General features: G+C 41.7%; 1 protein-coding gene across 4 annotated transcripts in view; it reads right to left on the reverse strand.

Moving 5' to 3' along the window:
* SCN5A (sodium voltage-gated channel alpha subunit 5) overlaps window positions 1-25637 on the reverse strand; it is a 216444-nt gene that overhangs the window by 9937 nt on the left and 180870 nt on the right. For all 4 annotated transcript variants that reach the window (XM_049798505.1, XM_049798504.1, XM_049798503.1 and 1 more), the window contains 2 exons: window positions 10656-10778; window positions 3998-4279 (listed from right to left, as the gene is read on the reverse strand). In XM_049798505.1, the coding sequence (XP_049654462.1) occupies window positions 3998-4279; window positions 10656-10778 (405 nt within the window). The remainder of the gene's footprint in view (window positions 1-3997; window positions 4280-10655; window positions 10779-25637) is intronic.

Genomic DNA, 25637 nt, shown 5'->3' on the forward strand with positions numbered 1-25637 from the left:
GCACTGTGCTGGGCTATGTGGGCTCCAAGGGCACTGCCTCTGCTCTCCTTGAATTTCCACCAGGAATTCCTCATGGAAATACTGCTTACTCCTGATCTTTGGGCATCCGGCGAAATCTACCCTGGTGCACCAATTTATGGTTTGTTCAGAAGCACGGATTTTTTGCACATTTTGCATCCACCGTGAAAATAAAATCCAGTATTACAGTTTACAGAAGGCCAAGAGATCGTGTAACTCAGTAACTTTAGACACACGCCGCTGTCTCATGACCATTTTGTAGCTGATTTACGAGCTCGGTCATGACTTCGAACCTGGCATGAGGGGGTGATTTAACTCTACAGCTCCTGATCGCTGCACTGGTCTAGGAGTGCTTCTGTTATCTTTCCATTCCTTATCTGGAGTCCCAGAGTGACAAAGAGTTGTAGGACATATTAGATGTAATTCTTTTCCTGTCTAAGGAGAACTTTTCCAAGCAAGCCAGATGCTGCATGAGAGACCACTTGTTTCCTTGGTGTTCTTCAATAGGTTGCTGAAACTTCAAGATACATTGCAAAAAAATCTGTGGTGATCACAACGTGAAAGGAAGGATTCTGCAAGGGAAATGCAAAACTCCAACCGGAAATTTAAGATGTTTCTTTGTTTAGCTCAAATACAGATTTATAGAACATAGGTGCTACAATCTGCAAAGCAATTCTGGAATATAGGAAAAGCATTACTGAAGCACTGGGTTGTAGCAATAATTTTTTCCTAATAGATTAGGGTGTTAAGGGTGTTAAATCCCCAGAAGAGTGAAACATCCTTCTTGCAAATTAAAAAGTCTCGATAATGAAGATCTTTTCCTCCCTGTGAATGAGGCATTTCTCTTGCTTGTAGAGTGAGCAGAGACTACCTCCTGTTTTAGTAATCTGTTTTGAGACAGCCTGTTTATTAGTTGGAGAAGCTTGAAACTTGACTGTCCACTTCACATGAAAATTTTCTCAGACTCATTGATTCAAAGTAACATCTTCAGAAGAACAGGATGGATCCTAAACAAGGTAGGAAAATAGGAAAGGATATTTGGGGAAAGTTTCACGCAGTTCTCAACTACGTTGTCAGAAAGTTTGCCTCTGGATAGTAGTAAGCTTTAAGGTTTCCGTAGTAGCAACTTCTCATTTCTTTCAAGGATGCTGTAGAAGTGAAGGCAGAACGTTAGACTGACAGATTTGTTTTACATATTTCCATTTGAATTTTCAGACACATTCAGGCATCCAATGGTAACTTTAGAGTCACTTAAAGAGTGTGTTGCAGCAGCTGAAAATGTCAACAGTCAAAAGACAAGTCCCACTTAAAAGCTCATATTTTGGATCCTGGAGGATTGTAACCAAAAGGCTTATTTCATCATTGCTACGCGCTGTCTCAGTGTGCGCAAAGATGCCTGGATGTGTCTGTCTCTTTAGGAAAGCTGACTGTTAACTGATCCCCTGCAATTCCTACGGTAGTTTGCTCATGAAATGTGACCCCATATGGAGGATATTTGGCAAGGAGCACCTGTAACCAACACTCCTCAGCTGGAGTCTGGCAAAGGAGATCCAGATGTTTGGGTCCCTTCTCTGTGGCTGTCATCTTCACACTTTATTGCCTAAGACTGTCGCTAGCAGCAGACATAAGAGCTCCAGGTGCAGGATGAAAGTTAAAATCAATCCCTTAATGGCATCTGGCTCCTGCCTTTCCTCCTCAAAGAAGGAGCCAGCACCTGCCATAGAAGCTGAGAAAGGTTTTAGGGCTCCCTTATTTTCTGCCATAACCGGTTTGTTCAGCCTGCACAGCCTCTACATTTATGGCACCTCTTTTGTCCTTCTGCAACTGGAAAATCTACTTCTTTGCTACCCAATACAGGATCATAGCTTTGAAAGAAATCTGCAGGGTCATTAAGTTCATTTCCAGCTGGAAAAGAGCAGTACTAAATCATCCCTTCATACGTGTGCCAAGATCCACCTTACGACCAGTTATGTTTCTTCTGCCGTCACTGATCCTAACAGAAGGCAGTCCCACCTGCTGAACGCAACCAGTATCACCAGTGCCAAGTGCCCAGGAACTGATACTGCAGAATAGTAGAATAGACTGCTTCAGGATACTCCTTAGGCAATGCCAGCTTATGAAAAGTTTCAGATTTTCAGAAAGGTGAAGTGTGAGTCTTATAGAAGAAATGGTGAAGGAATAACTACTACTCTGATGGCATTTTTTCACCAAACAAACTAAGCACCTTTTATGCAGTCATGGAGAAGATAAAAAGCTTCAGGTAAGGCACAGTATTTTATAACTGGAAATATTTGCTTAGCTAGATTGGATGTTTAACTAAAAGACAAAGAAAGCGCTATATAGAACGGAAAATCTAATTAAAGATGTTCAAAGTGAATTAATCTACCCTGCATGGGTGAGCTGAATATCATAATTACATGCAAAAGATAAAAGCTCTTGCTCTCAGCAAGTTCAGCTTTATGTCATGGAAAGAACCAGCAGTAGTTGTGCCCATTCTAACCTTTCTGCCTTCCAGAGGGTATGAAAGCAAAGACTCAATGGGCAGTGGTCAGAAGATCGCAAGCTAAAGTGTATGTGTACCAGGAACAGAGTACAGAATGATAAGCATTTCTACAAGAAAGGAAACCTACTTCATGGAGCTATTTCATGTATCTGCGACAGAGGAAAAAAACATCTGGGAGAAAGCAAACTTGCATCATGGGAAGGAGAAGGGCTGGCAGATCTGATGGGGACGTGTGGGAGGCACGTGCCTGCTTGGAAGGGCAGGTGGGGCCCAGGGCAGTACTCTACTCGTTGCGAAGGGTGGATGTCTATATGTGACCACCGAATTAAGCTCCAAGAATGCAAATCTTTATCCAAGAAGCAAGGAATGCCATCACAGGCGCTTCAAGAAAGTCCAAGGAAGTAGCAAGGGACTTGTTTAACTCTGCGTACGTAAAATGCAACACAACAAACACTCCTAGTGCATATCCAGCCCTTGTCATCGCTAGGCTTCAGAGCAAATTAGGAACAATGGAAATAAGTATCATTACCACTATTTTACATGAGGGCCCCATGGAATTGAAACACAAAGCAATTAGTCTAAAATCACTCAGCAGTCCAGCAGCAGAGCCTGGACAAGAAGATGGAGTCTCCTGTGGCTATCCATTAGATTGTGCTGCATCACAACGCAGTAAATCTCAGCTCATACAACCCGTTTATCCGTGTTTTACATTTGCTGCCGAAAAAATTGTACAAGTGGCTTACTTCTGTCTTTGTAGATCAATTATAGCCATCACCTTTGAACCTCAAGTCTCTTCTCTGACATGCTTTCGCCACCCTTCCAGCTAGACCAGGCTGTATGGCATTACAGCAATCTGATCACCACCATGTTTCATAGTTAGGTTCAGTCTGACTCGTTACGTTTAGCAGGTGGAAATGAGGTGAGGAACCAGAATGAGAGGCACCAGTGTCCTTCTTGAACATCTCCATGGAAGGTGAGCAGAGGACTGTAAATTAAGATTCCTCTGTGACTACAGCTTTATGCAATAACTTCAGCTGAGTAACTGAAGGCACTGCAACTTCATTTTTTTTCCAGCAGGGTATAGTGAAGTCCCAGGCTGTTCAGGAAGGCCAGTGCGCTCTGTCTGCATGAACAAGCCTTCCTGGACCATGACTTTTTGTTTCTGGAACTGAACTTTGCTCTGGATTACAATATTGACAAAGCGGTCTTCAATTCACCTCAAGAGTCCAATCACCTCCCAGGGGACTATATTAGTGATGCAGCAGAAATTCAGATTAAAACCAGAAGCTGCCATAAATATGTCTAGGCCAAATTAATAAGCCAAATATGACTCATTTACACTTGATGAAAGACATTCCCCTGATGCGTAAGGCTGAAAATCCCAGAAAAGCATAGAGGCTAACTTGAGTCTTTAAACTGATGATTTCAATGGGAACAAGTGACATATTCCCATGAGTTTCTGGCGGTCACACTTACCACTTGTAGCAGAGCCAGGTACCCAGCACCAACATTATCGAAGTTAACTTTAACTTTTGTCCAGTAAAACGTGCCTGACACATTATAGAGTATACAGTCACTCATGTTGTTAATAATTTTAGAGTCTAAAGGCATATCTCCTTCTGTCTTATTAATGCACTTCCCAAACTTCCCAGCAAACAGGTTCACTCCCATGATGCTAAAGATGAGCCAGAAGATGAGGCAGACGAGCAGAACGTTCATGATGGAAGGGATGGCTCCCACGAGGGCATTGACCACCACCTTGGGGGAAACAGGAGAGGAAAACCAGAATTAATGTCAGCACTTATATAGGCACTTAACTAACAACCTGTTGTGCACCCTTGATTAACTAGGCTTAACCCTCACATGGTGACAGGTGGATAACTACTAACACTACCTAAGGAGCCAGACCACCATTAAAGGCTTCACGCATGATTATTTTTTTTCCTTTTGTAACTGAAAAGTTAATCTGTTGGCATCCCACGCATGGGATGATGGTTTTTTGAGAGGAATCTTTTAATTCAGGAGCAATCTGTGAAGTCATCTTGACCTCTCAGTCAAACTATCTCTCATAATCATACGATTAATTGGAAACAGCTGGGGTACATCACAGTGTCTGAGAAGAGACAAAAAAAGATTTCTGAAATCTTTTACTGAACTCAGGTCTCCATAGTCCTTGGGATGTGAACTCTAGCTGTGATAAATTTTGCTTATTTAAATAACAACTGATTGAGACATACTGTACAAAGCCAGCTTCCCCTGTCTGATCAGTATGCATGATTAAAACAGTGAAACCATTCTAATTTAACAAAAAATGCATTATTTTTTCCTGTGACATGCTGTAAAGTTCCTACACACCAACCCAGGCGGGGCTGTAAACCCCTGTGTAAAATCATAAAAATGAAAAGCAAAAGGAGCTTTTAAGGTGTGGGAATGATGGCACTGGCAATGGACACCATCCTGAAGCCACGCAAAAGAAATGATAATTTCAGACGATCCACAGACCCTCTACAGCTGCCAGGTTTGAATGCAGCATTATAATACCAGTACATCAACCAGGCAAGACGCACATCATTTACTGTTTTGAACATTAAGGTGTTTATGCATGCCAAACATTATACTAAAGATATTTTCTGAGGGAAGAACGCTATCGCAAAACGTAGTTTTCTCCTTCCTGTGTCAACAAGGTTTCTCCATATTCACAGCTTTTGGAGATGCTGCCGTTACATGGTGCAGGCAAAGCTGCCTGACAGCATTGCAGCAGACACCAGCCCCACTACATGAATTTGTCTCCATCTCTATCATGCTTTGGTGATTAAAATCTGGTAGGCAGACACTAAGCTCTTCCTCTTCTCCATCTACATTTCCGAAACTGAGACAAGGTGATATTGATCCATAAAAATTAAATTTTATTCTATTGTGAATCTGATTATGGAAAATGTCAGATCTCGTTTTCTCTTGTATTAGTGTCCAATTTTCTGACAAGCTAATAATGTAACGGTCGTTTCCCCATCATTTTTGCATTGCTGAGGAAGAAAAATACCCGGAAGAGTAAAATGGGTTTCATGCATATATAGCAGCAGCTTCTTCTACAATATACAATACAAAATTATGTAGATCTTTCAAAACTCAGATTTGTATTTTGTGCATTTATGAATGAAGCTAATTTTCACACAGGAAAAGCTGCTTGACCATTTAAAATTTTTTTTCTGTATAGGCCCATTCCTGATGACTTTTCAATTGCCTTTTTTTTTTTTTTTTGCTGATTTTATCTTTCAGTTTTGGATGTTAATCAATTTCTAACTTCATTGTTTTAAGACCAAGTTTACTATGTTAACGAAAATGCCAGATAATTTCCAAATCAAGGACTTATTTGGATATAGCCCTGGCCCTTGTCGAAGTAGCTGTCATTTGCTGCTATGTGGGACAATATTTTTGTTCAATTTTAATCCCTGCCAGCAAAAAGCCACTGCACCTATACAGTGCTGAACCCAGCTCCTGCCCACAAGCCCTGTGACAGGACACAGCCATCCAGTGGGTTTCAGCAGTGCAAGTGATGGCCATGCCTGCATCCTGCTTTTTTCTTTCTTCTGAATTATGTTCGATGACTTGTAGATAACAGAACACGACATGAAGCTGAAGCAAATCCTGTAACTCCTCTCCAAATGAATTATTAACAGGGGGGTTTATTCTTCTCTCGCTGCTTCTGCTCTTACACCAGCATGATGGCATTTGGTCTGCTGGAAGCACTCCTGATTTGCACTGAGGCAAGTGAGAAGACTTAAAGACCTGGATACATAAAGGCAAGTTATTATCATAAATTCATGTGAAAAGTTCAGCTGCAAACCTTGCCATGGAAAGGGCTGAATTTCTGCTGCATCTAGGAATAGCAACATACATAGCCACGTATAAGAAAAGGTTTCACGCCTCTTGGTTTCCATAAATACCTTTATAGCTGAAACCACCTTCCAGGTGCCTTTGTTAGGGACAGCCTAGAAACTGAGCCACCCTCTGCCCTAATCCACAGTGGTGCAAATCTATAGTCTGTGCCCGGCCCCCAGCTCTCCTGATCTCACGGGCCACCTCCTCAGCCAAAGCTGATTCAGATTTTAAATCTGGGGATAGACTTGCATAACGTGTTAAATCCTCCCTTTGCTACAACAGACCCCACCAGACTTCCCACAGTAATTTCACCCCCAGGCTATAACTCCTAGCCAAGCCTGGGCGCAGCTTTTGCAAAGACATCTAATTTACAGTGTCATTGATGTCAAATAATGGACAAAAATTTTATTATTAGATAATCTATTCCCGGTGTCCTTTGCCCTCACTGTTAGAAAGAGGTGCTGTATTTTTAGGTTGAATTTGTTGAACTTGAGGCACTAGTCATCTGCTGTTAGATATCTTCTCCTATTATTCCCATCTTCACTGCATGTGAGTTACCAGTGAATGTTGCTTTGGGTAATTAAAAAAATTAAAAAAACAGAGCTTCTTTCTAACTGTCATGATTTCTTCAGATTTCTAATCACGCTCACAGCTCCCTGCAGAGACTTTCCCATTTTTACCACCCCATTTGCAGCAGTTTTGTGGAATTCTAGTATTGAAGTACTGCCCTCTCCCTCTGCTTGCTGGGTTATTTCCCTACATACTGAGGGATTGCAATAGTCACCTCATTTATTGGACCTGCCCAAAAGCTTGTGTCCTGTTGAACAGTCATCCCAATCCCTAAGTCTTTCTCAGCTGCTGTTTTCCAAGAAACGTCCCCCAGGGTGACCTACTTTCCTCCTCCCGAGGTGTACGACGTACGTGGTTTTATTAAAATGCATGTTGTACAATTGATCTGTTCTTCACGGTGATCCAGATCAGTCAGTATAATTCCCTTATCCGTAATATCACTTACTACTCCGCTCACTTTGTGTGTTGTCAGCAAAGATTTTATATTTCCTTCCAGATGCTGTTAAAGTCCAGATTAAGGACAGTTCTTATTCTGAAGGATCCCTCACCCTGAGACACTCATCACCAAATTTACAGTGTCATCACTGTTTACAATTATTTTTTGAGATCCATCAGCCATTTAAAATTAATTTAAAATATGTTTACTTGGCTTGGTACAAAGCCTGTGTTTTCATCACAATGTCCCGTGGTATCAGATTCCTCTCTGAAATCTAAGGGTATTATATCAGCACAGTTACCGTCATCAGCATAATTTGTAATCAAATCAAAGGAACATATCGGATTTACAAGAACTATTCCCATGAAATCATGCTAACTAGCATTAATTACGCTATTTCTTTCCTGCATGTATCTTGTAGCAGCCTCACCATGACTTTGCCTAGTATCATTTTCACATTAAAAGGTATATCATCATCCCACTCAACCTTTTAAAATACTGCAATAACCTCGCTTGCTGGGAAGAAACTTGCAGGGAAGTGGCACCTCTGAAACAACTCCCCGATGGACAACAAATGAGGAGACATGGGAGACTTCATGATTCATGACAGGCAGACTTAAGTTAATTTACGCTGGGCTCTAATGCTGCCTGGAACGCAGTGGGCGAGGCAGGGTGGTGGCACGAGTATGGAAAACTCCAGGGTCTACGGTAACTGTCAGGTGGGATACTGGTCTTACTGGGATCTTTTCTGGGGACAGAGGGGCAAGATGGCAACAGGTCAGCCTTATTTTGCAGACCTCTCATGGGAGCTGCTGGGACTTGTGTCAAACTCGGGTCCCAGCCTGTTTGAAGACGGGGAAAGGGCTGAAGTCTGATGGAAACAGGTCCTCTTGGGCATAAGAGTCCTACTCCGTGCCTTTGCCTCAGGACCAATTGTTTCTGAAATTTAGGTAGAGCGTCAAAGAAATAAAGTGTCTTACTGCAGTATAAATGACAACTTTCTTGCTTCTGTTCTAGCCATGCAGAGATCTTTCAGTTATTCAAGAAAAAGACATTATAATAGAGCAAACTATTATTATTGTCTTACTGTCAGTGTTTGCTTCTCAACATTATCATTATTTAATCCATCACTGCGCTGGCAATTTTCCTGTGCATTTTGGAGCATATGAACTCCTAATAATGAAAGGTCTAACTGTCCCTAGTCATGTTAAGTGTGGTTAGACAAACTAAAAATAAAATGATTTGATTTTCCAATAGCACGTATTCTCAATTACAATTTATCACAGTTTACAAGCTAATTCACTACCTCCAATAGCTCAGAATGACTGAACATATTTCAGCTGCAGCAATGGTACAGGGAAGAAAAGGGATGTTGGGTCAGGGACCAGGGGAGCCTGCAAGTATGAGCACGTTAAGAAGCAAACTTGCAGGGCTGATGCAAGTGTCTATGCCACGTAAGATCTCCACCAAGCCAACCTCTGGCTATTCTCAGATAGAGATGCGAACTTTTTCACATTCTCTCTTTCCTATTTCAGTCTCACTTCTCTGATGCTTTGGGCTAGCCTTCCCACTGCTTTTCAGGTTTGAATCCAATTTAGTTAAACTGATGCAAAGTCACGAGTGAACATTCTTATGTCAGCTTAGAATATGTTAAAGGGGTTTTGCTTGAACTTGCAAATCCACCAGTAGAAGCTAAGCCTTCATAAGCCAGATTTAAATTGATTTGGGAAAGTCCGTTCACAAATCACGCTGGTAGTTAAACTAGTGCAGCTTTTGTTGATATCAGCTTTTGCTCAATTTGCGAATGTTTAATAAAGACTTGGGGTGAGGTCATCGGATGACATAGGAGTGAGAGCTTTAATTAATGTCGGTAGTGCAACATCACTTTGTGCCAGCTGAGTATCTGCAGCTTGCTTTTGTTTTATTTTGTGAATAACCTGTAAAATATTGCCCGTGTTTGCTGAAAAGAGTGTGGTGAACAAAACAATTCAGGTTTGGGTGCCGAGATGAATAAAGCCTTTTGAATCTTTTTGTCTCAGTACTAACAGAAAGGACAGTCGTTTGCAACTAGATTTGTCTGATCTTCACCCACAAAAATAATGTCATTTAGATAATCACAAGGACTGTGGGATAAAGCCATAGATCCCCAATTCCGGTCTTCCACAGAATAGGCAAAGCATTGGTACAGGGTTTTCAAAAATTGCTCTGTCACCATATTTCCTGGGTTATCTTGGTCGTTAGGCTCTCTAGCCTTCGGTCTGCCCTACTGCAAGGGTATTGCAAAAAGAACAGTTAATTGCTTGGAGCTCAGTGCATGAACTACACGTATTAGTCACTGATGATTCGGACCAAAATTTTGTCTAGAGGAAAGCTTTACCCTGAATATACCTCAGTACGAAAGCTGTAGCATTTTCATTGGCCTAGTAGAGAGATTTGGGATTGTCAGACAGTGTAGGTTGTTTCACATTTAATTTTGTCACAGATTTGCTTTATCTTGCTATACAATCTGCAAGATTAGCTGTACCCTCAGCTCATACAGAACACAGTTGTCATCATCTGCAAGTCCAGCATGGTGCAAGGAGTTAAATAAAGTGCTTATCTAGAGAATAATTGATTACTGGAGCAGGTAGGCTTAACAAATAAACAGGTATGCTGTGTGGATATAGCCATGCTGGCAAAGGAACGCAGAAAGGAAAGAGGTCAATGCACAAGATGGAGCAACAAACACAAGTTACATGGTGTTAATGTTAATCCTGACATTCCACATGAAAACTGCAATCTGTTCAAAGGAAAGATTTTATATATTCATCCATTTGCTTTCCCTATCTTTAGCATTTCTAATTTTTGCTTTAATTATTAGTGAAAAAGTCCTTAAGAACTTTCCCAGTCAGACTCATTGTAATACATGTCAAAAGCAGGGAGCAAACTTGTAGCTTGGTTATTCCCCTGATACGCCTTATAATTGAGAGGTAATTGTTAGCCAGATGCTTCCTTGGCCAAAAAGCTGTTTTTTAAAGTGCAATATGACAAGTTAGGCAGCAGGATTAGTTTATCATTAAATCCGCCAGAGGATAAAGCTATAATGATACAATTGCAATCAAGACAAAGGAATTATTTCTGATTTTGATACAGCATTATCATTCATTTCCTTCTGCAGACAAAACAAAGACAAAACCACATGCAACAGTTTGCTGTTACATGCTTGATGTCACACGGTTGAGCTTTGATCGATGCTTTATATACTCTTACCCTCATCCCTTCAAATCGTGACAACGCTCTTAATGGTCGCAGAGCTCGGAGGGTCCTGAGGGACTTAATGGGACCCATTTCAGAGTATCCAAGTGTATTGGCGATGAGGCTTATTAAAGAGACCTGAATGGAGACACGAAGCAAAAATCCAATCCGTTAGTACAATCCTGCCATTTTCCTTCTCCTCTGACTTTCCTTCCTGAAAAGAAACAGCTAGTTAGTGAAACAGTGGAAAAAAAAAAATCTTAAATGGAAGCCATTAAATTAAACCTACACAGAAAAAAGGATATTTTTATATCCACACATATACAGAACTCTTACCAACTCACAAAACTTTTGTTTTCATGTTAATGCAAAATTTATAGAAATACAGACTTTCAAAGTTGTTGGTTTTCTTCAACTAAGCACCCAGAAATCCTCTTAATGTCACCTTGCACAAAGTGGATGAGAAAGGAGATCACTAGTACAAAACCACTGCTCTGTGATGCCTGTGCTGTAGGTTTCCTGTACACTCCTCAGTATGTGTGCATCTTCCACTATTGAAAATATGAGTCACGTAAGTGTTATAATTTAGGGCTTTCTGGATGAAAGCACCTGTAAGATCTAACCATTTCTAGCAGAGATAAAAGATTTTAGCATTACTGTTCAATTACTAATCTTAAACTTACTGATTAGAAACAAGTCTTCTAGATTGCTGATAGCCGTGACTTTATACCATAGACTCTAAAAGAATGCTGTGCATGACACCTTGATTCTGTGCTTTTTCACTTTTTCTGGTTTCTGCACAGCCTCTGAAGGAGAAGGAAACTTGACAGGTGCTCAACGTTGAGGTTCATACTTCTCAAAGACTATTTATTTGAAATAAATTATCTATTTCCGAATCTGGAGACAGCATGGAGGGGTTCCAATGCTCTTCATGTTCTCAGACCTTTTGCAGTGCCCAGCTGGTCAGAAATGCAGATGCTATCAGGCACAGGATTGGAGTCTGGATGAACTGAATGGCAGTGAATATTATGGGTCAGATTAACAAACACATGGAGCAATTGGGTTTCACATGCTCAAATCAGCGTTCACAGCCTGAATTCTTACCGAGCAAGGAGAAACAAACAGCTCTCCAACACCACAGGTATCATGCCAACTTGCATGTATTCAAAAAAGAAGCAAAATTAACTGCTAGATATTATAAACTATTATTTTCTTAGAAGAGCAAGACCTCTGTGTATTGTTCATCACGGTTCCCTTACTCCCATCTTACTTTAGCTGTTTTGACAGCCCCAGTTATCGTAGTATCGGATTATCTCACACTCACCAATGTGGGTGTTGAATGCTTATCTGGAAGGAGGGTGCTTTATTGCCATTTTAAAGATAGCAGCTGAGTTTAAAACCAGGGATTCTTCTACACTATATAAAAAATAAGTGCTTAATGTAAAAGGCAACTTTAGTCTCCCCCATGAAGACAGACAGCTCTGGTGGGAACCCTTCCTTTTCATTTTAGGATGGGATGATATTTTCCTGTGAACCCCGCTGCTGGCTGACCAGCCCAGCATCACCCATGAGGTTTGTGATAAAGCAGGATAAGACGATCCTGGTCCCCTAAGTCGCAAGCTAGTGTCCTCTGCGGAGCAACCTTTCTCCTGAATATGCATTCATTTATGTACAAGCACTGTCTGCACAGCTAAGCATCTTTGTAAAACTTGTTCAATTTGTTAAATTATTTACCTATTGATGGCTTTATTGTGGCATGTGGGTGACAGCAAGCCTAAGGGCAGGAGGTCTCAGAGACACCAAGGTTGGGCTGGATGCAGCGGGCTGGTTTCTGCCGGGAGAAGACAGCCCACCTCTGCAGACTACTAAGTGGCACAGAGGCTGGCTGTCACTCGTTAACATGTCACTCTTTAACAAGGTGTGACACGAACTCACTTCTTGTGTACAGACCCAGCGGCTGACGTGGAAGGAAGGTCCTAATAAACACTTGTGCATTTTAGTGGCGAGTGTGCTATAAAACCATCACGGTAGACAGGCAGACTGGATTCAAGGTCTGATGTCTTAGGCCCCTTAGACACGGGGGAGGTGAAAATCACCAGTGAAGCCTTTGCTTCCATCTCTAAGAAAGCAGATCTGAACCCGTGACATGAGCATGCCTAAGAAGTTATTTCACAGTAAGCAATGCCCTAGGTTTGACATGTTTCTTTCACCTAAATCCTCCTCAGTCAATGCTCACAGTTAAAAGTCAAAGTCTGGGTTTGACTTAAAAACCATCTTAAACTCACCAGTGCTTCCAGTCTGAGGCAGCACCCATTTTCTGCCTTCCCTATTTCTTACCAGCCTTGATTACATCCTGTACCCTGAAGTTGCATTAACATACAGTCCAAAGCCTTCTCCATTCATTCACTCTCCTCATTGACTTACTGTTGCCTAAATAATGAGAAAGGGCTGAAGGATTTGTCTAATAGCAGTAAGCAAATGCACAGCACACTTATATACTAAAGCCATTCAAATAAGTCATCTTAAAACTGTAATATAACTGGCATTATTGAGATATCATGATAGGACTAACACTGTGGCACGTATTTCTGTCTTTGGTGGAAAGTTTAGTGCCAAAAACGTTCTTAACCCCACAAAGCCTTGGAGCTTCCTATCCAGAAAGGCTGGAGGTATAAGAAAAACAGCTCAATGATAGCATGCTCAGTGATAGAAACCAAAATCCACACACTCACATACCAAGGGAAGCTCACTCATTTGTAAAATGAATGTAGACATTTAAAAGAAAATTAATGAGAAAGCACCCAACACCCTTCTTTGCTAGCTTCACCCCCACTGACTGAAAGTCAGATCTTCTCAAGGTCTTCACACTGCCTTGTGCATCTGCATGCTTCCTCACTCATCCTGGATTTGTGTCCTATAACTCCCCTTTCTCTCGAGGCAGAAAACATTCTGTTCAAATCCTGCAAGACCAGACTACGGATCTGAGAGGGTTACCAGTTTCTTTGGAGTCCCGTAAATGTCACCCTGAAACACATCACAGGTGCTGTTGTCCTCCTGACACAGATTTACGCAGCATTAGATATCTCTTCAGAGGATTAGGCCGTGAAGCTGTGTGATATTTGGCAATGATTTACAAGGCCTGGAGTCAGAACTCAGTTTGAGACAACTTGTTTAAGTGCTTGGATGTTGGTTTTGAAGGTATCCCCGTCAAATTTTGTTTATAGGAGAATTACTAACACAGAGACTTGGCCATTTGGACTTGATTAAAAGTGACCCGGAAGGCTATTTTTAGGAAAAAAATCAAGCAGTGTTCAAAATTGGTGCTGACTGCCCCACATAATCACAGCAAAAGGTGAAGTCAGCTGTTTCTGTTACCTTTTTTTTCCTGTTACAAGGCTGTGCAGCCCAGAGCTGCTTTAAGATTCTGCTTTGTGCTCTGCTCGGTATCAGAAACGTGCTGGCACCCAGAAAGCACCTCCAGGGTCAATGTAACCTCCAGACTCACAATATGGCACACATTTCTGATCCTTTGAGTATCTGTTTGAAAACAGTTTTATAGGTTTTTCAGAAGAAAAAAACCCAGACTCTGAAGACCATGCAGCACTGTAACATCGTGGAGAGCAGGTGAATCCTAAGGAGTCACTATTGCCTGGAACCATTTCCCATGAAATGCACAACTTGCTGTTGGGCTAGAGCTTTCACCTCACCTTCACCTTTCACAGGCATGTGTGCTAACAGGCAAGCTACGGAGTCTCTCATCCTCCTGTGCACTTCTTCGGACCCAAGAAGCCTTATTATTGTTCTCATTTGCAGATGCTCTACTTCTAGCCTTTCCCTTGAGGGTCTTTCCAGAATCTGCTAGATCTTACTAAGAAACCTTCACAGCTTTCCATCTAAACTTTCCTAACCCTTAACTTAATCAAGTAATAATATCCTCCACGTTAGCTCTAGACTGTTCCTTATCCCCTTGGCTTGCTTTTCATTTGGTGCCTCTGAAGTTCCCAGGACAATGTTGTCCCTGGAATTGTCTATCCAGCGTGAACCCCAGTGTACAACCTGGCCAGCAATGAGAGTCCCTAAGGTGGGGAGTGGTCCTCATAAATCAGCGTATGCAATCCTGTCTGCGCAGACATTAACGGCAAAAGCCTCGCCAATCACACGGGCTAGGATTTCAATCGCGTGGCAGCTCTTCCCTTTTGCTTTCTTCAGGTCGTCTCAGCACAGCCCAACAAGAGCCCAGCCTCAGCACTGTCAGTAACTTCCTAAAATTTATTCCAATCCAAAAGAGTGGAAACCCTGACAGACAGCATTTACTGCCCAGCTGAACAGCAGAGTTTCCCAGCTCAGGCTCCAGGCAAAGCCACGTTGATGTTACCTACATACCTTGGCTTCTTCTTGCCATTGTAGAAAGACAGAGGGTGTTGAGCTCTCTCTGCTTCTGGCATTTAGGGAAGTTTTTTACCCCTGTTCCTTACTTTCTTTGCCCAGAGATAGTTTTATCTATGTGTCTATAAATATACTATATCTGTAAATATATTATATCTACATACCTATAGACCTGTATTTCTGTAGTTCTGTATTGCTACAGATTTCTATATTGCTACATATTTCTATATGCAAGTTTATCTTTATAAACTTTTTTTAGATACAGATTTTACAATGGTTTGTATGACAGCCTCCTGGAGCTGGGTAAAGGGAGAGATAAATGAACGCCACAGCTTCCATTTTTGCCTTTTTCAGTGTTATGCTCAAGGTAAAAATGTGAGATTTTAAATCTTGTAGCTGCATTGAACACTAGAAATACCAGCCATGGGGATTACCGGGCCTGTGGCTGGTGTTTTGAAGGCCAGCCTCCTGTTATCTATGTGGCTTAGCGGCATTAGCAGCACAGGTCTCGAGTGCCCCGCTATATGACATTCATATGTGTTTCCAGGGCAAAATCAAGAAGAATCAATGAATTTCGACTGCTAGAACAGAGGCAATGTTCTTTGAAGAGAGGCTAGCCTCACGGATAACTGTTCAAAGTTATTGCTAATATGTTCTAATGAGAGTAATGTCTCAATTTCTTAATTATTTTGACAATCCACTACTAGATTATATTTCGGCAAAACCTGTCTTGTCCAGGAATCAGGATGGTTTTTCACTTTTTTTTTTTACTACTTTAGTGGAATATTGTCGTTCTTGAGATGGGAAATACAGCTCATGTATTTGTACCCAGGTGGCACCTGCGTAGTGTTAGGTTCCCAGTGTGTTCACATTGGTGCCTACAGTAATTCATCTGTTAACAGATATGCAGCATTTTCGGACTATTAAAATTGTTCATTATAAACACAGAGAGATAAAGTTATACAATAGGTATATATGTCTTCATTATCTGACAATGACTTAAAAAATCAGTGTTGTAAACCAATGTAAACTCCAGTAAAGCTGTCAGAAGAGAATTTTAAGGCTGCAGAAAAACAATTATAAAGTAGGAAGTGCAATAAGGCAGCTTCCTTTCAGCACACACAGGGGAAACGGTCTTTAATCAAAAGATGAGGCTCTTTTTCCCAAGGAGCTATTGCATTTATAACAGTAGTGGGGTTCCTTCTTATATGCATACATTTTACTAGCATATCAGTAGCACACACAGACTCCCTAGCCATGAAATTATGCTGGCGGCGGTAATCCGAAGGGCGCAGACTTTGGGAGCAGTGTTTCACCTGAGGCTGACAGAGTTTCCTATACGAGGAGGTGAGTTTGAGCTGGAATAGGGGCCGCTCCTCTCTTTTTCACGTTCCTTCCCACCAGCCTAAAAACACATAATTTCAGATAACCGGCGAGCATCCACTGGACTGAGCTGGAAGCAGATCTGAGCAGCACCATTCAAAGGCAGATGCTATTCGGCATAGACAGCATTTTTGAATTAACCCCAGATCACCACTGAGATGAATTAATAGCAGAGCCCAGGGAACAAGGAGTTCTGCCTGAGCAACAGTAAAAATCCTCCTTGGCTAGTCATAGAAATCCTAAAACCCAGGAGAACAACGAGAACCTCTACTAAATGTCTGCCTGCTGCAGCACACAGCTGTGAGCGATAGCCTGCAAGCTGCTGTCTCAGGGAGAAGAGGAGACCTCCTTCCCGGTTTGGGCAACAGCATATGTTTTATGCAGCAAGGGATTTCGTCAAATTAACCTGCTTGTTCAAATTAGAGGGGAGGGAGCAGGGGAAAAAAAAAGGACATTCGAAAAGGAACACAGCAGCTGAGTTGAAAGCTCTGGCCACTTATTTAAATGAGCAGTTTCAGCTAATGCAGGCTCCCAGTGCTTTCAAATAGCTTTTTGTGTGCCCCAGGAACACCTGTCTCTCCTTCCCTAATTGTGCTTTTTTTAAAAAAAAAAAAGTAGAAGAAAGAGATCTTGGATTACTTTGGGTGCCTCTTTTCAATGCAGTCAGGTTTCTCCTGTCCATTGCTGCCAAGGATAGGATTACCCAAATAAATCTTCACAGCCTGAGCGGCAGCCCAGTATATTTAAGAGCAGACCTGTGGTCCCAAGTTGCTCCCCTTGATTTAAAAAGGAACAAAATTAGGTCTGTACCCCAAGTGCAAACTGGAAAAACTACAGGGAAAGGGGAATTTGCAAATAAATTGAAATACATGGAACTTCTTGTTGCCACTCTGAAATAATACTTTCGGGAGAAAAGGGCTTGTAATGAGGTTGGTATTCCCTTTATCGTCTACCATTTCTGAGCAGACATTTATTATTGCTTTTTTTTTTTTTTTAAATATCTTGTTACCCTTTCATTCTGACGTTGCATTTTCTGCCATATAGATGCCTAACTGTATGATTGCACCTGCCAATCCAGAAATTGCATGTTATGAATGAAGGGCATAAAGTTAAAGGAAAGTCTTCAAATTAGGATACTAGAGAGAGGCTAAGGTGACCTAAACCAAATTCCCACCTCTGCTACCTATTCCTTTGAATCACAACGCTCACGTTCAGGTAAAGACTACGAACTCCTTAGGGCTGCTCTGAAGTTAGTCCATGGCATGGAGATGAAAGCGCATCTGTAAACGAGTTAATGAACAGCTTCCCTCACCAGCAGCGGAGTTCATTACTGCTTGTGGAGTCCTCTCATGTATCATAATGTGACGGGCTACACGAGCGCCTAGATTAATTATAAACAAAAATTATCTCCTGGAAAGCCCAATGCTGCTTCTTATAACTCAAGTTAAAAAAGGCTTTTACATCACCCACTCATGGGTTTTTTTTCCTTTGGGACACTTCCTCTTCTTTTCTTATTTTTTGTTTCCCCATCTACTACTCAAACTAAGTCTGTGAAACTCTATTAATATTCCATCTTCTCAGCTTGTTTCCTGGTCCTCATGTCCATGCTTTTTGAGGCAATATTTCCTTTTCAGAGGGCAGCCTTGTTGCAAACAGCATGTGTCACTCCTGTTGGCTTAAATGCTTTTAAATAAATCATTCCTCCATCCTAATTGCTTCCTGGCAGTTTCCAGAAGAACCTCTTTACGTCTCGCTGTTCTCTTAATCTGTCGCCTCCTTTACACCTGCTCAGGCTTTTCTAACAACTCCAGTCAATTCCCAAGGCAGATGGCTGTGAATCAAGAATTAAACCTCAGCAAATTTCTGAGGGCGAGTCGAACGACCTGCTGCTGCGAGTTTACATCCAGCGAGATGGCAAACTGACTTATTGATTTGCAGTTTTCCCACCCCACCCTTTCCAGATGGATTTTCAGCTTGTCTCAATTCACCTTTCCACTGCAAACAGACACCTTTGCCAGACCTCTGGGTCCTGTTTATCAGCACTGGGTAGGGATGGCAGAGGGATCGCTGTGACTTTTGGGGACCACATGACACTCCTTGATCAGCCAAACCTTGGCCAAGACCCAAAGTCTTTCTCCTTGTTGCAGCAGTGGTGGCTGTGCAGGTGCATCTGCCTTGAAAAGTCTTGTTATTTCTACTGGGATTTAGAGCAAAAGAATTTCTTCATCATCAACTACGTTCTGCTTCTCATCCAGATGCCATGCGGAGACAGCCTTGATTTAGGGCAGCTGAAGAGGAAAGATAGTCTCCCCTTACAAAGATCTCAAAAACACAGCACGATTCATCCCAGGGTACCTTCCTGATGCTGAACGCTGTTGTCAGGAGTAGATGGGAATATGCTTGATTATTATTTATTATTTGAAGATAGCGTTATAATGCCAGAGGTTCGCATAGTGATTACTGAGAGAACATTTCCCTGGGAGTTCAGGCCCCTTAGCTCTGCTGCATTTCCATCCCGGCCGGTGGGAGTTGAGGTGCTGAGCTGAAGGCGTGCTTATTTCTGGGCAGGATTAGGATCAACCCTACTTACATATGACATGATAAAAAAAAATAAAATAAAAAAAAAAAGAGAAAAATCTTTTTGGGTTGTTTCCACAAGGTGCTGTTCTGGATTTGTTTGATTCCCTGAAGCACTTATTTAATCAGATGTTCCAAATCAATATGAAAAATACCAAGTTGATATGGGAAATATGACAGTCTTAGCATTGAAAATCATCTCTGTTTAGTTGGATTCTTGAACCTGATTGATCTTGATATTGTATTGAATATGCTAGGATGGAGAGAGAGTCGGAAGAATTAGAGGATCCCCAATTTCTGCCAGAAAGGACAACGGTACAAGTAGGAGTACATACTACAAGTAGGAATCCTCATCTTCATTTGCCTTAGCACAAAGCACCCCAAAACCAGTCATACCAGGGTAGGAGGCCAGCACAAAGTCTCTACACCACTGGGGCCCAGCTTTCCAATTTCATCCCAATTCCTTTGATCTCTCCCCCCCCCCCCCCCCAATAAAGAATCCCTGACCCCTCTGCAGGCTGCTTCTCTCCCTTCTCTTCTTCCTTCCCCCTCCTCCTGGCACCAGTCTCTTGAGCTGTGCCTGGTCATCCCAGATGGAGCCGCCAGGGGTGGTGGGAAGATGTTTTTCAGTCTGCAACAGTTGAGGTTGCAAAGTTGCCGGTCATCAGGGAGACGAACGGTAGGACAATCCTCCCCATCCCTGCAGAGCGTGTGGGACTCTGTCTGGAGTGTTAAATCCAGTTTACATGTCCCTCCCAGCTCTGATCCTCCGTGCAAGGGAGAACATCACTGTATAAGGAATTTGGCTGCTGCACTCACAGTAATGGAAAGGGCCAAGCAAGCTGCATGCAAGAGCTCCAGGGTTTTATTCATTATTTTCTTTTAAAGCATATTCTTCTAAAAAAGGACATTGAAATGTGCTCCATCTTTAAATAACTTCAAAAAAACCACATGGTCGGTAAACTTAGTTCAGCAGAATCTGAGTTCAAACGAGTTTTTAACACCGCTTTCAAAAGTTGAAATTCTCCCTCAGTAATTGAAATTCTTCAGTAATTCCAGTAATTCTTCATATTGCAACAATTTCACAAGGCATAGGCAGGCAGTGAGCTACCCTTACTGCTGGACTTTTCTCCTCACCTCCGTTTACTGTCCCTTTTCCTCCAGCTGCAGCGTTCTTTGTCCTGCTGTGCCTTGTCTGAAACCAAGCTTGTGCTTCTTCCTGGCAAAACCTGGTTGCTCTCCTTTTAGCATCTATGTGGTAACCGACATGAGGTGCAAACCAAGATAAGACAAGACATTTGGATGTTTTTGCATGTGTTATGTTGAGATAAAACGTGGGGAGGGAGGCAGCAGGGAGATTTACAGCATCGGCTGACCTGCTAACACACATTAAAACCACTTATCTCATCTTCATGTGGAATTTTTTTTTTCACTTATCTTGAATTAGCCAATATGTAATAAACCAGCTTTTTTTTTTTTTTTTTTTTTTTTTTTTTTTTCTCCTCTTCAAAACCAAGCTCCCTGGCTTCTGGAGAGGGATTCTCTTTCCTATTATTTGTCTGGGAGGTTTATGCCATCAGCAGGGGCCCAGAAGACTGTGCACTGAGACATCTTCAAAAATCCCACATGAGCATTTGCTTTGAGGAACTGGAAGAAAACTAGTCAAAAAAGAATTCTGAAGTAATAGTACGCTGTTGAAACCCGTAGATTTTTGATAACTCGCAGAGAGCACTAATAAGTTCACTCGTAAGATGCTTCTCCAAGTGACAAGCTACATTATTTTTACTTTGCCTTGGCCGTATTTTTGTCATTCTGTTCCTGTGTGCTTTTCTGAACAGAAACTAGATGAAATTCGCATGCTTTTAGGATAATTTCCCAAGAATACAAATTGGATTTCAGTGCTGTTTGGGAACAACTCATTACAGCAGATTTTGTAATTACTGGTAAAGCAAACAGAAATCACCTTGCTAATCAACAAGGAATACAGATGGAAAAAACAATTAAAGTAATCATAAGTCATCAATATTTACTTCACACTGCAAGTTTTTAATTGTCACTTAAAGGCAATCCAACACAAGGGCATAATTTAACTCAATTCAATTTTTAACTAGGGATAGAAAGACTGTTTTATATTGTTCATCTCAAATTTAAAGATTACTATCTGCTTCTTAACTCATCTGGCAGTGAAGTAACCAAAGGAGAAATCTTAGAGCAAGTGCTTTCCAGGAAACTCTCTTGGAAAACATAATATCTGTATTTTTTTAAGCATTCAGCGAAAATGATGGTGCATTTAATGACTGAACTTCCCTGAGCAGTTCTCAAACAAGCAAACAGGAAAATTGGCAGCAAACAGGAAATTTGGAAAGCTGTTCAATGGGGAATACAGATCTCTAGGTACAAACTCAGCAGCTCCAGGCAAACAGCAGAAACATGTTGTGTTATAATCATTCACAAACGGTGTGGCGACAGGGAAACGCACATAGTATTTTCCTTCCGTAAAAGCGTCTACAAAAGCCTGCCTAGTGGACTTGTTGAATAACTCATTTGAGATGTCTGGCCTCCAAATCCATTGCTGAGCCTTGCTTGAACTATTTTGCAGACAAATACGCTGCTTAAAGCTGTTGTGAGCCCCTGCCTCCACAGCAGCAGAGCAGGCTCTTGGGGAAAAGGGATGGAAGGAGAAATCTTTCCCTGTGGTGACTCGGCTGGAGAGAAACTGGTGCGGCATCGGAGCAAAAATTGAGAACTAGAGGTGATCTTCCTCTCCTTGCTGTAGGACATAGTGTTAGGACACATTGCTGGAGATGGCTGAAGGGGAAGGAGGCTGCCAGCAACTCTAAAAAAGCAATTGCTTAAGAAAATATCTTTCCCAAGTATCAAATCTTGAAAGATGGGATAATCTTAGAAAGGCTTGGTAGAGAAACCCTCTTCAACACTCATCTCTGAAATCAGTAAATGACAATCGGGGGCTTTTTTAAGCCTGGATTGGGACTAACTTTTGGTCAATTAAATGGAACCCAAAAGCTGCACTGGAGATGATGGACTTTTGTAGAGAGATGACATTAGGGCCCGTTTAAGAGGATTTTCCTGTGTATGCTACAAGCAATGGAACTTGGCTGTGACTTTTTTTCCTGAGCATTCTTACTAATGATTTAGGAACTTTACATCTGTTTCCCAAGAGCTTTCTCGTGACAGCTTCCGTAGAGTACTGCTCTCTTCCCTCTGCCTTCAATGCATGATCAGCAAGCAAAGAAGCTGTTGACTGCAACACCTCCAGCCTTTGAATGATGCTAAGCTCCAGACTGATGCCTTTCCTGAACTGACCACTGCAATGGAATAATCCACCTGCTGTCAGCAGAGACTGGGACATAGCTCAGAATTAATTGGCTGAAGCTCAGACTAGATAAGCTCAAGATAATATTTATAGGTCAGAGGAAACAATTGAAAGCAACACCAGACATGATACCAGCATGCACAACCGGTGGAGTTTATCTGCCCCTTGTTTTAAACCCCAACTGTCTCTGCCTGTCGCAGGACATGCCTGGTTGAGAGCAGTTTTCATAAACATTTGTTTTGAATGCCACGCATCTCCATCCCTGGCCAAGTTCCGACTCCTTGTTTAATCTGCTTTGTACAAAGAGGTTTTGAGTGCATGAATGCTTGGAAAATATCTATTCCTTGTGAAAATATTTGCCTGTGCTTCCTAGCAAAGAGGATTGTGCATAAACACCATTCCTGATGGTGATACTGATGTCTGTCCATACTTCAGATATACTACGGTCTCTGCTTTTCCCTCATTTAAAAAGAGGTGTGGACTGAATGGACACAGAGAGTCTGTATTTGTAGGGTAGAAGGGGGTTACTTTTAGCAATATGCTTGTTACTTGCAGGGAGGTAACACATATAAATGTACATTAATGCTGTTTGTTCAGTATATCCAAATTTCAGCAGAAATTTAAGGCATCTTTCCCAGGTGCCCTAAGTTGAAATGAGCCTGTATTTTGTGGTTTGATTACTTCTTTCTCCCTTCCTCCCAAAGAATTCTGTTGCAATGTTGTTGATAGGGCTTTATTCTATTGCAATGTATTTAAAAGCACTCTCTTATGGGTTTGCTACACTAGCACACTCCTTTAAGATGCAGAAGCCCTTATCAGAGATCATCCTTTAGGGATTCTACATCCAGAAAAAATAGCTCCCAGTTTGTGGATTACTGTGTGTTTTGATGTTCACGCTTTGCAAGACAGAATTTTCTTTAGTAATCTACAATTGTCAGATGGAGCCTTTGCTGTTCCACTGGCCCAAGTCAGTGTCAAAGGTTTTTCACAAGTCAGGGTAAGTTAAAAAAAAGGAAAAAAAAAAAAAAAAATCAGCAGCAGAATGCTTATACCCCCTCTGGGTTCACTTCCCATTTAGAAATAGTGAATACTTGCAAATTTTGAGCTGGTTTTATGAATTATTCACAACAGAAAAAGGATTCTGAGTTGCATTTGTACAATGAGAAAACACAGATGATAGATGGTTTCACATGTCCAATGAAAAATCAACCATCACAGCTTGAATTTTGAATACCGATACCAAACTGCTAATGAATAATTTGCAGATCAGGAATTTTTAAGTGAATAATTTTAAACAAATAAATTTGAGAAAATCAGACAAGTGGTTCATCTGCTTCTTTTGGAGCAGCTAATTCGCCCATTCACTCCCTTCTGCAGCTCAGTTGCAGTGATTTGGTTCTCAAAGGACCAAAAAGAAAATGTAAATTGAAGTAAAAAGTGTGCTGGAAAAATGATAGCATGTTACTCTGCCAATTCAGAGTGGCAGGGTGTGCGAGCAATAGGGTAGGAGAAGAGCATCTGTTAAACCCGCTAAAAATATAGTACCAGGTTCTCATAATCCGCATTGGGAAATGACTTTGAAGAACAGAATGGGGCACGGGGAAAAGCTTTATTCATTGAGAATGCCAAAATGCAAACGATTTCCTAGAGTCAATCAATAACTAAACTCAAGGGTGGAGTGACTTTTTGGTTAGATCAGCAGCCTGCAAAAACAACATTTAAATGTGGGTTAAGAAACTAAAAAAACCTCTGGGTCAGTAAGAAAGCTCTGGGGTGGATTTTCTGGCGATAAGGGGAGTCCCAGGGGCCCGTGGTCCCCTTTCCCCCAAAACACTGTTTTATGCCATATGTGCTCAGATGCGTGGCAGGGGAGGTGAAGCCCCTTTCCCCAGCCCACCTGTGGCTGCCTCTATAATCTGTCATTATACTCACAATCCCCACCATTAAAAGGCAAATACGTAGCTAAATTTGGGGGTTACATACTGACTTTGCTTTGCTCCTGTTCCAAGGGAGGGGTTCTTACAGAGGACAGAATTTAGCTTAGTTTTTGTTTCACTCTCTTTGGTACAAAATAGATGTCATGCTATAAAGTATGTATTTCTAACACGCGTGGAACTCATTTCAAACTGTTAATGATGCAGCAGAGCTCCGAACTGTTTCGGTGAAATCGTCATGCCAACTGTTGCTCCCATCGGGAAGACCCCTACTTAGAGTTGTGACAATATTCAGTCCTCATCCAGCCCTTCTAGTCTTCAGAAGCTCATTAAAACAACAACTCCAATAACGAATTCCTGGAAGCCCATATAATATTTTAGGTGAGTCCTATTAGTCCCATTTTACAGATGGAGAAACCAGGAAAGCACAGCTATGTCACTCGACTGAAACTACAGTAAGCACAGTTTTCAGGGTTGGGCTCTAACTTAGGAACTGGTGGTTTCCAATTTTGTGGTTAGATAATTAAACCAGGCTTTCCTCTTCCATTGAAGCTAATCTGTGAAAAATGAGTGCCTTCCCTTTAAGATGTTTCCAAGCATGTATGCAAAGAGGAATTTATGACCTACGATTTATGTAAAGAACTTCCTTTTCATAAATCAATTTATTAAAGCTCTGGAGAAGCTTCCAAAGGCTCTGATCCAGCAGTGCACTTAGACACGTCCATAACTTCAAACAAGTAAATCGTCCCATGGAAGTGCTTTTCTGGACTGAGGCCAAAGAAAGTGCAGTTCTCCCCTGAGTCAGGGTTCAGATGTAAAACGGGGAAAAATAATTTATCAAAAGTTTAATAAGTTACACAGTCATGGCAGAGCTCTGCCAGCTTTCCACATTAATACCTCAAGCTAATAAGAAATGGTCTCAGGGAGGTAATTGCCTCCTTGTTGATACGCTGTGATGAAATGTTAAACCTCATCTGGAGGATGGCGTGTTGCTGGCTTTTCCTGAATTTGGCAGATCCCACATCCAGGCAATGTGAAACTTCAGAGGGGACGTGCCTGGTTCTAGCAACGCTCCTGGGGCATTGAGCTCCCTTTTGTTCAACTATTACTCGCTTTTAAGGATTGTTCTCATAGGAGAACGAAGCATGGCGATATTTCAAGGATTTGGAGTATTCTGTAAGGTTTTGTAATAGTAAAATAACTTTGACAAGAGGACTATTCACACCTTCTTCTGGACTCCTTCGCTGGTAAATACTTGGGAGACGGTACTGAACATACTGTTACACGCCGCTGGCAGCCTCACCGGGAAACTACGCCAAGGACAGCTTCTCTAATCTGCTGAAAGACTTGTGTGTCGAGGTCATGTCCGGAGCAGTTAGAGGT

This window comes from Accipiter gentilis, chromosome 4 (genome assembly GCF_929443795.1).
Source record: "Accipiter gentilis chromosome 4, bAccGen1.1, whole genome shotgun sequence".
Classification (NCBI taxonomy): Eukaryota; Metazoa; Chordata; class Aves; order Accipitriformes; family Accipitridae; genus Astur; species Astur gentilis.